This window comes from Myotis yumanensis, unplaced genomic scaffold, assembly GCF_028538775.1.
Source record: "Myotis yumanensis isolate MYYU_CA2020_CCGP unplaced genomic scaffold, mMyoYum1.0.hap1 SCAF_16, whole genome shotgun sequence".
NCBI classification, from domain to species: domain Eukaryota; kingdom Metazoa; phylum Chordata; class Mammalia; order Chiroptera; family Vespertilionidae; genus Myotis; species Myotis yumanensis.
Window position 1 is genome coordinate 41,705,393 of NW_027223767.1, and position 13,317 is coordinate 41,718,709.

General features: G+C 49.5%; 1 protein-coding gene and 1 long non-coding RNA gene across 6 annotated transcripts in view; one reads left to right on the forward strand and one right to left on the reverse strand.

Moving 5' to 3' along the window:
* Positions 1-5,579, reverse strand: part of ACSF2 (acyl-CoA synthetase family member 2) — a 29,364-nt gene extending 23,785 nt beyond the window's left edge. For both annotated transcript variants that reach the window (XM_070393870.1, XM_070393869.1), the window contains exon 1: positions 5,437-5,579. In XM_070393870.1, the coding sequence (XP_070249971.1) occupies positions 5,437-5,564 (128 nt within the window). In that variant the 5' untranslated portion in view covers positions 5,565-5,579. The remainder of the gene's footprint in view (positions 1-5,436) is intronic.
* Positions 5,580-5,719: 140 nt separating this feature from the next.
* On the forward strand, positions 5,720-8,934 carry LOC138994171 (uncharacterized). Of its 4 annotated transcripts, none has more exons than XR_011468393.1 (5): positions 5,720-5,820; positions 6,293-6,470; positions 6,901-7,117; positions 7,294-7,494; positions 7,967-8,934. It is a non-coding gene; the product is annotated as an uncharacterized lncRNA (long non-coding RNA). The 4 variants fall into 4 exon arrangements; XR_011468396.1 differs by having other exon boundaries at positions 6,938-7,117; XR_011468395.1 differs by lacking the exon at positions 6,293-6,470 and having other exon boundaries at positions 7,967-8,930.
* The last annotated feature ends 4,383 nt before the right edge of the window (positions 8,935-13,317 follow it).

Sequence of the window (13,317 nt, forward strand, 5' to 3'; positions counted from 1 at the left end):
GCTGCCTCCTGCACCCCCCACACTGGGGATGCAGCCTGAAACCCAGGCATGTGCCCTGACTGGGAATCAAACCACAACTTCCTCATTCATAGGTTGACGCTCAACCACTGAGCCATGCCAGCTGGGCATTAGTTGCTTCGTGTATGTGCCCTGAAAGGAGATTGAACCCACACAAGGCTGGTGGGGGTGTCAGGACAATGTTCTAACCAATTGTATCTAGAATACATAAAGAACTCTGAAAACTCAACAGTAATAAAACAAACAATCCAACCGGAAATTGGACAAAATACATGAAGAGGCAGTTCACCAAAGAGGATGAACAGTTGGCAAGAAAGCACATGAAAGGATATTCAACATCATTAATAATTAGGGAAATGGACACTAAAACCACCGTAAGATATCGCTATATTTACTTATCACAATGTCCAAAAAAATAGTGACAATACCAAACGCTGGCCAGGATGCTGAGCACTCATACATTGTTGGTAGGAAAGTAAAATGGTATAGTCATTCTGAAAAACAGGCAGCTTCTTTAAAAACTAAACATGTGCCCAGCCAGTGTGGCTCAGTGGTTGAGCGTCGACCCATGAACCAGGAAACCATGATTCGATTCCCAGTCAGGGCATGTGCCTAGGTTTTAGGATCCATCCCCAGGGGGGGACGTGCAGGAGGCAGCCGATCAATGATTCCCTCTCATCATTGATGTTTCTATCTCTCTCTCCCACTCCCTTCCTCTCTGAAATCAATAAAAACATATTTAAATTTTTAAAAAAGTTTTAAAGAGAGATCAACTGCCATCCTGTATTTTTTGTTTTGTTCAGCAAGAATTAGCAAAAAAAAAAAAAAGTAGCCCTTAACCCAACACTCAGCATAAACCAGGGGTCCTCAAACTACGGCCCTCGGGCCACATGCAAATACAAATATTGTATTTGTTCCCATTTTGTTTTTTTAACTTCAAAATAAGATATGTGCAGTGTGCATAGGAATTTGTTCATAGTATTTTTTTTAAACTATAGTCCGGCCCTCCAACAGTCTGAGGGACAGTGAACTGGCCCCCTGTTTAAAAAGTTTGAGGACCCCTGGCATAAACAGTTACCCCTGCCAGAACTATGTCCCTCCTCCTCTCAGGACAAGGTTACTCAACTGTGGGCCTCAGGGTCATTGCAGGAATGCGCAAAGCCATTGTTTCACAAGCACTACCTGTATAATAACTCACCACCGCAATGAATTGAAGATCTCCTTAGCACCAGACTGTGGGTTAAGAATTTTCATATGTGACCTCACTAAACGCTCACAACATGGCACATGAGAAAAGTCAAGGTCCACTTCAGTGCCAAAGCTACCAGCTAGAAAGTGGTTCATTTGAATCCAGACCCGTCTGACTCTAACGTTTCTGTCTGTAGATTAAATAAGTAAACTCATGTCGGGGAGGTTAGGAGGCCTTCATACGCAGATTCAAAGGAGTTCAAGCACAAGCAAGATTTCATACAAGTCTAGAGGCTTCACATTTGAAACTATAATACAGTCCTCTGGGGGGCGGGCTCAGGCCTCTTTAGGGAGCCTTCCCTAAGCCCATTTCCACAAATCCAATCCCCTCCTGCTTTGATTGACAGCATCCACGGTGCAGCACCCTTTCCCCCTTGAGTCAGTGAGCCTATGGTCTTCCCTGTAGATCCTTTTTGGACAAAGAACTCAGTAAAAAACAAGTTTGTATCCCCCATCACACCCTCTAGAGTAAATTGCACACCTACCTTGTGCAAGGCATTGATATGTAACCAATGTGTACCATTCACTGACTACAATGTTCAAGTTTATAGTCTATTTCCTATTGTTACATTTAGAGTGGAGGGTCTCCTGTGTAAGCTGCATAGCGATATCAGTACCAAATCACTTGTTAATCATCTCTAAGGAATTATGAGAAGAGCCTATTTTTTGTAACTATTATGGTTTCCATCCAAAACACTCCCTGGCTTAATGCAATCCCCTCATATAGGGATAGCATTTTGTAGTTTCCGATACTGGTCCCACCTAACTGCAGCCCTCCCCCTGGAGGGTGGTCCACGAAGACCACTTACCCCTCTGCCCCAACCATCGGCATCAAGTCACTGGAGCCCCAGCACTGAGAATCACACCCAATCCTGAGAGGTTCAAGTCACTGTTCTCTCTGTCTTTCCCAGCTCCAAGGGCTCCCAACACCCCAGATCAGCGATTTTCAACCTTTTTCATCTCATGGTACACATCAACTCATTATAAATTTCTGTAGCACACACAAAAATATATTTTTTGCCAATCTGACAAAAAATAGGTATAATTTTGATTCATTCACACTGGACAGCTATTGTGTTGCTTGCTGTCATTTTTTGTTTTAATCCTCACCCAAGGAGTGAGGATATTTTTTCCATTGATTATTAGAGAGAATGGAAGAGAAGGAGGAAATAGGAAGGGAGGGAGGGAGAGAGGGAGGGAGAGAGAGAGAGAGAGAAGGAGAGCGCTACTCGAGAAAGACACATTGATTGGCGCCTCCCACTCTTGCCCCTTCTGTCCATCTGTGGGCTGATGCTCCAACTACTGAGCCAAACTGGCCAGGGCCTGTTGTCGTTTTTTTATATGACAATCTAAGGGAAAAGAGGTCAGTGCCCCTAACTAAGGAGTCAGGTATTGCATGTTTTAAACATTCTTGGGCACACCAGGGTGCCTCCTGCAGCACACCGGTTGAAAATCGCTGCCCTAGGTGGGTGCCACTATGTCACAGGTGGCCCCAGGCCAGCTTTAGAGAACTGAGGAAGCCTGTTCGTTTCAGGTTCATCAAGGAATCAGTGTTGGACTGCTCCCTCCGAGGCTCTCTGAAGTCCCAGACTAGGGTTTCCCTGGGGAAGGGGATGTGGTGGCAGGGGAAGGAGTGGTGATTCAGGACACCTGCAGAGCAATGGACAGCTTCTTATTTCCTTCTGGGGAAAAGGGCTCTGGGCAGCCTTGACTTTTTTTTTATTTATTTATTTATTTATTTATTTATTTATTATTTTATTTTATTTTAGAGAGAGAGGAAGGGAGAGGGGGAGAGAGAGAGAGAAACATGGGTGAGAGAGGAACATCATCAATCGGCGGCCTCCTGCATGCACCCCTACTGGGGATCAAGCCTGCAACCCTGAACGTGCCCTGAACGTGCCCTGACCGGGAATCGAATCGGCGACCTCTTGGTTCCTGGCCTAGGTAGATGCTCAACCACTGAGCCACACAGGCCGGGCTGGATAGCCCTGACGTTGATGGAGAGAGGAGTGTCCAGCAGATCCAAGGACCAAACTTGTGCCTTGGCAGAGACTGCCATCTTAGCAACTGGCCAGGAGTGAGAACCAGGTGCAAGAAAGAGGCCTCTGACCAGGGGATCCCCTCCTATCCTCAAGTCATTTGGAAATCCTACCCAGGCACCATTCGAAGGTTCCCAAGGACCGGCCCTGCCTCAAAGGGAAGGCTGAGAAGAGCAAGCCTTTGTCAACCCAGCAAGGAGGTAGGATTAGTGAGCAGCTCACCATGTTCAAAGGTGAGGTAACACGCTGGTTAGGTGCCAAAGGTTGTGCAGCAAATAGGTGGAACGTCAGGGCTATAACCCAAGAGCAGTCTTGCTCTTTCCTAACAGGCTACACTGGGAATCTATAATAATAAAAGGGCAATGCTAGTATGCTAATTAGACTGGACGTCATTCCGGACCTCCTTCCTGACAAAGCCGGGGCTGAAGGGAAGCCAGCCAGGGTCCCGGGTGCCTGCAGGCGGCCGGAGGAGGGAAGCAGCCCAGGTGCCTGTGGGCGGCTGGAGGAGGGAAGCCCGGGTCCCGGAGGGAAGCCAGTGCCGGCAGCAGCCGGGGGCAGGAAGGCCTACTCTTGCACGAATTTTCATGCATCGGGCCTCTAGTCTAGTGAATAACAGGCCTAGAGTATCGAGCTGTCAGGCTGTATGGAACTAGATTAGAAAGAGCAAAGGACAGGAGTCCATGAGCTCTGCACACCCTTCGACTTGGAACGGTGAGTCATGATCACCTGGATTTAGGTTTTCCCCGCTAGACTGTACGATTCTGGAGGAAACGGCTTCCCCGGCCACAGCACCCACCAGGTGCTGGCAGGACATGTTTTCAGGAATGTCTGTGGAATGCCTGAGACTCTTGAAGGTTTCTGAAGGGCAAAGCAAGAGGGGAAGCGACGGGGAGGAATGAGGCCAAAAGGTTTAGAAATCTTCTCTCTCTGGATAGATAGGTTTTCCTGAGGCCTCGTGCCTCTCCCCTGAAACTGCAGGCCGGTAGCAGGAAGGCGACCTGTTTTGTGTACGCACAAAAAAAGCCAACGTTCAGCAATGTTGCCAGGCATCCAGAGGGGCCTGATTTAGCATCGTGAAGCATGTACACTTCGTGGGCGGGGGGTACTTTTCCTTCGAGCCCTCCCAATAGAAGAGGGCACCCAGGAGTCCAGAGGCGGGGACTGGAGGCTAAGGGGTAGCGTACATGCTTGAGCTTGCCCAGGGAAACCCTGGAAAGTAGTAAGAAACAGAAAACGAGGCACAGGGACCTCAAAGCAAGTTCAAAACACTGTGACCTCGGAATTCCAGCCAAAAGAGGAGTGTGTATCTTCCCCCAACTCCCACCATACCATTTTCCTCTTTTGAACCAAACAGTTCTCTCAGAGGCGACGCCTCTCTGGCCTCCTCCTCCTTTTTGCATGCCCAGCCCACACTCTGAGGTCTGGTGTCCAAACTGTGTCCTGACCCCAGGCTCAGGACCTGGCCCCGCGGAGCAGCAGGCCGGCAGGTAATTACCGGCGCTGATAACATCCGGGGAGCCCGGCCCTGCTAAACCAACAGCACTTCCACATTTGCAGCCTGACAGGAAGGCAGCGTGACGGATGCTGCTAGAGAGGCAGCAGCGCATCCTCCACCTGCCAGCATCCTACCCTTTGCACCGAGGACAGACGCCAGCAGGCGGGGGAAGTGGGAAGGATCAGAAGCCGTGTTTGGGGGCAGCGAAGGAGGAGAAGGGAGACGGCTGAGTTTAGCGGCCTGGGGTGAGCAAGACCCGACTGAAAAGCCCCAAGTTTACCCCGGGAGCGGGGGCCAGCTCAGAGGCAGTGCCCTGCGGTCAGAGCCAGGCCTTGCCCTTGCCCTTCCCCTCAGACCAGACTGAGAAAGGCCCGCGCTCCGGGCCCTCTTCACGTGCATGAAGCTAAGGATCTGAGCGTCCTGGACCAGAACCCAGAGCCAGGGCAGGGTCACCGCCCGCCCCAGCCGCGCCCCACTCTGCCAGCATTTCCTTCCTGTTGCCGCGTGCGAGCGCGGGGTAACCCCTCTCCCGCGAGCCACCCACAGGTCGAGCAGCTGTGGGATCGGGGCCCCAGCGAAGCTGTGCAAAGCCCTCCCGGGGGACCGGCCCGCTCCCCCGCTTCCCGGCCCCGGTACCTGATGGGACGGACGCCCGGCAGCCTGGCTTCCTGCCAGCCCCGGGGGAGGACGGTGCGGGGCCCGAGCGCCCCCGCGCCCCCGACGCACAGCCTCCCCAGGCGCAGCACCCCGGCGCGGACAGCCATGGCTCGCCACGCCAGGGGCCCGGCCGCAGGAAACTTTTAAAGGGAGCCGAGGCGGGGCGAGCGCGCAGCCGGCGGGGAGGCGGGCAGGGTCGCCTCTGCCTATGGGTGCGGAGGCCCGGGCCCGGCGGGGCGGGGCGGGGCGGGGCGTGGAGGAGGCCACCTTCCTCTGTTCGCCGCGGCCCTCTCTCTCCCACCTTCGAAGAATCGCCCGGATTTCCCTCTGGATCCGAGGGCCCGCGGCTGCAGCCCCGGGCAGGTTCGTTCCCCTCCCAGCCACCAGGGACCTGGATTTGGGGACGCCGGACCTTGTTGACTTCGTGGAGGGGAGCCAGTGGCGCTTGAATGCGGGCGGGTGGGGAGGCACCCATTCGCCCATCCCCTTGAGACCGGTTTAGCGCGCGGGTTACGTGCAGTCTCCGCTCCCCCCGCCCCCCCCCCCTTGTGTTCCCAAGGCCTGCCAGCTGGGTCAGGGGGCCGCGGGCGGAGATGGGGAGCCGGGACAAAAGGTGCCGCGGGTGAGCGAGCCCAGCTGGGCCACACGTTCGCTTGTGGGGGTGAGGCCGGTGAATACCCCCATCTCCCATGGGGCAGCCTCCCGTCCCTGTCCCTGGGCCTCTGCCTGCATCGCCCACCTGTGCAGGAAGGTGGCCTCGGGCACTGCAACCTGGGTTTGACCGTCCCTGAGCTGCCCCAGGGGCCGGTGGAAAGCAATCTCACTCTATTTCCAGATCCTCTTCATGGTCCCCTGAAGCCCAGGTGTGGCTGCGGCACTGAGAGGTCACTGCCCATCTCTGGTCCTGGCTGGAAAAGGTGGCACCGGGCACCAGAGTGGCACGTGTGCCAGGTCCACGCTGTCCGTCTCCAGCCTTGACCCTTCCTCCAGAGGAGGAGAGGGAGAGCAATGGGGTAAAGGCCCCGGCAGGGTGACCTTCCGTCTCTCGTGACCCAGAGGTGGTGACGAAAGCTGGGCTAGACAGAAGGGACAGCTTGGGGGGGGGGGGGGGTGGCCTGAGAAGACCTTTGCCCTTATCTGGGAATTTTGGCTCAATTGAGGAGACTGCGCTGCTCCTCTCCAGGATCCAGAGAGGGAAGCCCTGGCTCCTGGGAAGGGTCTCCATACTCAAATGGTGTGGAGTCCGGCCGGGTGGCTCAGTCTTTGAGCGTGGACCTAAGAACCAGGAGGTCATGGTTTGATTCCCGGTCAGGGCACATGCCCAAGTTTCGGGCTTGATCCCTGGTGTGGGGCGTGCAGGAGGCAGACGATCAATGATTCTCTCTCGTCATTGATGTTTCCATCTCTGTCTCCCTCTCTCTCCCTCTCTCAAAACAATAAAAGTATGTGTGTGTTTTTCAATGCTGTGGGAATGGAACAGGAAGGAAGATAGAGGAGCAGAGAGACGAGGGGAAGCTGGGCTTGCAAGGGCAGGCCTTCCTGATGAGACTAACGGAAGCAAATAGCCCAGCCCAGGCATGTGGGGTGAGGACAAGTACCCCAAGTCCGGGATATTAACCTGCCTGGCAGCCTTTGCCACTAGCTCGCTGGGTGACCCTGGGTAAGTTGTTGCCCCTCTCTGGGCCTGTGACGTGAGGGGTGGATACGGATCTCGCAGGCCCTTCCACTTACCTTGCTAGGTTGAGGGTCAGTCTTGGGGATAGAGACGGATGAGTTCATCCTTGAACTTTGCTCCAGCCTTGGCTCTCCACCCACTGAGTTTCCCTGCCTTTCCAGACACACATGCCATGGAATCACAGCCAGCAGTTTCAGAATACCTCCCTCCCGCAAGTCAGACTCCTCATGGCTGTTACCTCTGGCACACACAACGCCCTGGCGTGCCTTGGAGTACGTTTTCATGGGCGAAGAAACTGACTCAGAGATTCAGCTACTTGCCCACAGGCCCAGGCTCTCCCCACGCTCGCTTTGTGGCTCTGGGTAAGTTGTGGAGCCTCGCCAGCCTCAGTTGCCTTCTTTAAGATGGGGGTAATAATATCCGCCTCCTGCCAAGGGTCGGGGTAAGGGTTGACTACCGTGGTATGGAACTGGTGCTCTGCCAGTTTTCAGTGATTGTTACTTTCACCATCCTCTGCTTCCTCCCGTGTCTACACTCAGACCTTCCTCCGTGTTAGGTGTGGCGAGTCTTTTGTAGGAGGGGGAATTATTTTTCATGTCTGCAAAGCCATTGAGAGTCCTAGTAGACACTGGTCCCAAGGGGGGTGGGGGGTGGGAGGTGGCGGGGAGAAAGGCTGGGAGAAAGGATAGTGAACATACCTGATGTGTAAGTCCCAGAGTCTTTGTATTGAGCCATGTGGGCCGGAATCCTGGGAGTGGGAAAAACAGGGCCCATGGACCATCCAGGCCCTTCAACTTGCCTCCCTCTTTCTTCAACCAACTCCATTCCTCCTAGCTCCCCGAGGGTCTTTCTGCCTGAACGGAGCACATCCGCTGTGAGCTGGACATGACTCACACAGTACATGGTCCCTATGCTTTTGTGCATGCCATTGGCTACTCTGAGAAAGCCCTTAGTCCCGCCCCTTTGTCAATATCCTTCCCATCTGTGCTTCAAAAATGGCTTAAACTGTAAACACCACCTACAGATTTTTAAAATTCTTATTTTCAACCTATGAAAAAAGTCTGGAAGATGTCATCATAGTGAGGACACGATGTGAATACTCTGAAGCTGGCAGTCACACCCGGCTGCCGTGGAGAGGTAGAGGGCAGGAGATGGGGAGGGAGTGGAGGCACATGTTCTTACCTTATAAATAATATATTCTTGTATTATTATTATTGGAGACCCGGCCTACCAATGGTGGGACATGAAATAAAGGAGTACGGGGGACTCTTTCCCCCTCCCCACGTGGGAGTCTGTACTTGTTCTTCAATAAATTTCCATCTTTGCTATAAAAAGAAAAGGAGTATGTTATTCAGAGTTACAAAGGCAGCCATATATATAGAAAATAACAGCAAAACTATTTGGGAGGACTTGGGGAAGAGAGATGGAAGTACAAATTCTTACCTATCAAACAAAACCAAGAAATAGCTGTATAACTATGTTGTTTGGAAGTACATCACAGAAGGTGATAAAGCAGAAATGGCTAAAATAGTTCAAAATGTTCCCCTTTGGACTTGAAAAGACATTTCTCTAAAGAAGATATACGAATGGCCAATAGGCTCTAGTAATGACAACATTCCTAGTCATTAGGGGAATGCAAATCCAAACCAGAGTGAGAAATCTCCTCATGTCCATTAGAATGACTATTCAAAAGAACAGAAAACAAGTGTTGGTGAGGATGTGGAGAAGTTGGAACACTTGTGCACTGTTGGTAAAAATGTAAAATGGTGCAGTTGCTATGGAAAAAATTTTGACTGTTCCTCAAAAAATTAAAAACAGAATTTACCACATGATCCAGCAATTCTACTTCTGGGTATGGGTCCAAAAGAATTGAAAGTAGGGCCCTGGCCAGGTTTGTTCAGTGGTTAGAGCGTCAGCCCATGGACTGAAGGGTCACTGGTTTGATCCCTGGCCCTTTTGGGGGCCCATGCAGGAGGCAACCAGTCAATCTCTCTCTCTCTCTCTCTCTCTCTCTCTCTCTCTCTCCCCCCCCCTTCCTCCCTTCCACTCTTTCTGAAAAATCAATGGAAAAAATATCCTCACGTAAGAATTAAAAATATAAAGATTTGAAAGTAGGGATTCGAGCAGACATTTGTACACCAATGTTCATAGTATTATTAACAGCCAAAAGACAAAACAACCCAGATGTTCTTCAATGAATGGATAAATAAAATATGATATACAGGGTGGGGCACAAGCAGGTTTACAGTTGTGAGTATGCAAAACACCAGAGTTTATTCTTGTATTATTATTTATTAATTACTAGAGGCCCGGTGCATGAAATTTGTGCACGGATAGAGTCCCTAGGCCTGGCCAGTGATCAGGGCCCATCGGGGCCTTCCGGGTGCTGGCTGGGGCCCCCTTTCCCCAGCTGCCAGCTGCCAGCCTGGGCCTTCATTCCGCACCACTCCCTGGTGCTCAGCACACGTCATAGCGAGCGATTGGTCTCCTGGTTGAACTCCCACAGGGACAATTTGCATATTAGGCGCATATATATATATATATATATATATATATATATATATGGTATTATTTTCCATATGAATAACTGTAAACCTACATTTGCTCCACCCTTACACTACAATAGAATATTATTCAGCCTTGGCCTGGCTGGCATCGACCTATGAACTAGGAGGTCATGGTTTGATTCTCGGTTAGGTTCCCACGCTCGGGTTGTGGGCTCAGTCCCCAATGTGGGGCATGCAGGAGGTAGCCGATCAATGGTTCTCTCTCCCTCTCCCTTCCTCTCTGAAATCAATAAAAATTCATTTAAAAAAGAAAAAGGATATTATTCAGCCTTATAAAGGAAGAAAATTCTAACACATGCTACAACAGGGATGAACCTTGAAAGCATACACTAAAGTGAAACAAGCCAGATACAAAAGGATGAATACTGTATGATTTCACTTATATGAGGAACCTAGAGAGTCACATTCATAGAGACAGGAAGTAGAATGATGGTTACTGGAGGGAGGGGGCCTGGGGAAGATGAAAAAGTTCTGGAGATGGATGGTTACACAACCATGTGACTGCGCTTGATCCTACTGAGCGGCACACCTAACATGTTTAAAATGTTAAATTCTATTGTCCCTTTTACCACAATAACAGGAAATGGTTCTATTTGGAGCATGGGACTGAGAGGAGGTGTAAGGCAGAGAACTGCTGCTTTTTGTTAAAAAGCCTTTTTCTTGTTTTATTTTCCTAAGACAGCGTACACGCTTTATCTTAATAATTTTTTGGTAGCAGGGACTACTAGTATGTGAGGTTTTTCACTCTAAAGCGATGAGTGCAAAGGGCTTACACAGGCCTGTGGTTGGCCTGGGAAGAATCCAGCTCTGCTACTTTTTCTCTCAATGACCTTGAGCAAATATCTCCTCTCTGATGTAATTTTTCATAGCTCTCTGTTGTCATCGACTGTCTCCAAGTAGCATATGAAAAGCGTCCCTTTTAAAGAATTTTCTTCACTGTATGTCTGAGAAGGGAATGGTGTACTAAGAAATATCACAGAGTTGCGGGGGGAGGGAGGGCGGAGAAGAGATGGCTGGCAGCCACATAAAGGAGAGGAAGGTGAGGAAGAGAGTTTTAATTTTGAAAGAAGAGATGATAGTGACTTGGAATATAATGCTTATACTTTGCCCATTAGATCCAATACCAACCAGTACATAACAGTAGCCAATACTCCCCTCCCCCCCCCCCCCCCAAAAAGGCTAATAAAAATGGTTCTAAAAATGAATGTTTCTGATTTTCAAATGGAAAGTGAAAAGAAGGAAATTGTTCTGGACTGCTGTGTAGGGTAAACTTATTTTGATCACAACTGATCATTGAAGGTGGACGCAGGCCAAGGTGATCTTAAACAATCAGTATTTTCTTGCAGGCAGCCCCAAATCGAAAAGCCAAATAAGCGGCAGTGCCAGCAGCTGCCAAACGTTGTGCAAACCTTGCTTTCATAGAGTGTGGGACAAAAATCTCGCTTTGGATGATGTCATTTTTAACTTGAGTCAAAGTCAAGAGCTAAAGTTAACTGTCTAGTCTTGGATAAAGACCCAGTGTCCTGATAAATTAGAACAAATCCAATTTATCTCCCTTTCCTCATTCATGGTCTCACAGACATTCACCAAAGGCTGACGTCATACCAGGCGCCATGCTGGGTGCTCAGGCCGGAGATATGAATGAGACAGGGCGTCTGTCTTCAGGGAGCTCACTGTCCAGTAAAGCACACCAACCCTGAGACCATGCTGTGGGTGAGAGGGTGTGGGGGACAGCATCTACCCTAGGCGTGTCACAGAAGGTCTCCTGGAGGTCTGAGCCAAGGCCTGAGAAATGAGTCGTGTATGCACTTCCTATTGCTGCTGGAATAAATTGCACAAATGTAGTGGCCTAAACAGCAGAAGTTCATTCTCCTACAGTTCTACAGATCAGAAGTCTGAAGTGTCTTCTGGGACTAAAATCAAAGTGTTGACAGGGCTGGTTCCTTCTAGAAGGTTCAGGGGAAAATCCTTTTTGCCTCTTCCAGCTCCAGGGAGTCCTTGGCTGGTGGCCACAGCACTCTCATCTCTGCCTTTGTGGCCACACTGCCTCCTCTCCTATGTCCAGTCTCCCTCTGCCTTTCTTATAAGGACACTTGTGATTGCATTTAGGGCCCATCTGGATAATCCTGGGTGATCTCTCCATTTCAGTATTCTTAATCACATTCTAATTTATTCAATCACTCCCCTTTTGATGGATTTCATATATATATATAATTTATTTCAGAGTGGAAGGGAGAGGGAGAGAGAGATAGAGTCAGTGATAAGAATCATTGATCGGCTGCCTCCTGCACGCCCCCTAGTGGGGATCAAGCCTGAAACCCTGGCAGGTGTCCTGATAGGGAATTGAACCCTGACTTCCTGGTTCATGGGTCAATGCTCAATCACTGAACCATGCCGGTCGGGCTCATCATTGATGTTTCTTTCTCTCTCCCCTTCTTCCTTCCTCTCTCTGAAATCAATACAAACTTTGAAAAAAAATCTTTCTCAAAGTGACAGCTGCTGTCAATTCCTCACTTTGCTGCCTCATTTCTCTGGGCTGTGTCTCTTCTTGTTGGAATCTGAGCCATTCTTCAAAGCTGGAATTAAATGCCACCTCCACTGTGGAGCCTTTTCTGATTTCTTCTTTCTTCCTAGGCTCCTCCTGCCTGCATACGCACCACTTCCCTTGGAATGCATTTACTTACTTGCTGTGACAGTCCTTAAATAGTTAAATTGATGATCTTTCTGAGCCTCAAGTAGTTCCTTTGTAAAACTGAAATAATATCTGCCTGTTGTGAGTTAAGAGAAATAATGTATGTGAATCACAGTCCTAGGACACAGAATACACTTAACATATGTTAGTCAGACGTTATCACGTACATCTGCGCAGCCTTGAAATTCACACACAGATTTTTTCTGTATGTGTTAGGGCTCTTAATCTTTTTACTTTATATAATAGCTATTTGCGTTGACTGTAGGCTCCTGGGGCGGGGGGAGGGAGTAGGAAGGGAGGGAAAATAGGGTATAATGAAAAGAAACAGGATTTGGAATAAAAAGATTTGGATCTGCTCCTCAACCAGCTATGTGACTGAGGACAAGGTATTTCTGCTTCCTGAGTTTCTTTCTTCATAAAAGGAAGATACACAATAAATGTATGTTATCATGTATGTCATCAAAACAAGATAACGGATTGCCAAGGACTAATGTCTTACTACCCAATTGCCCTTGTCTATTTCCCAAAGCTCAGCACAGTGTTTGCCTGGGGGCGGGCGGAGTGTGCACATGGATTTGTTAAATAAGTAGGCCATTGCATTGACTTCATTTGGTCTTCACATTTCCCCTCTGAGATAAGCTTTAATATCCCCATTTCAAAGATGAGAGAACTGAGGCTTGGAGTGAATAAAGTGCTTCATCCATTCATTCAATAGACACCTGAATGAGCAACTACCAGGCATCAGACACTCAGATACTGGGGATACAAAGATAAAAACTTCTGCCCCTCACAGTCCAGAGTGGCGGGCAGGCACATAAAAATAAGTATAACTAATAGTTATTGGGTTCTTACTAAGTGCCAGTCACTATGGCAACTCTTCCTGTGTTTCAGTCATTCAGTCCTTCCCAAACCCTTCAGCTAGGGAA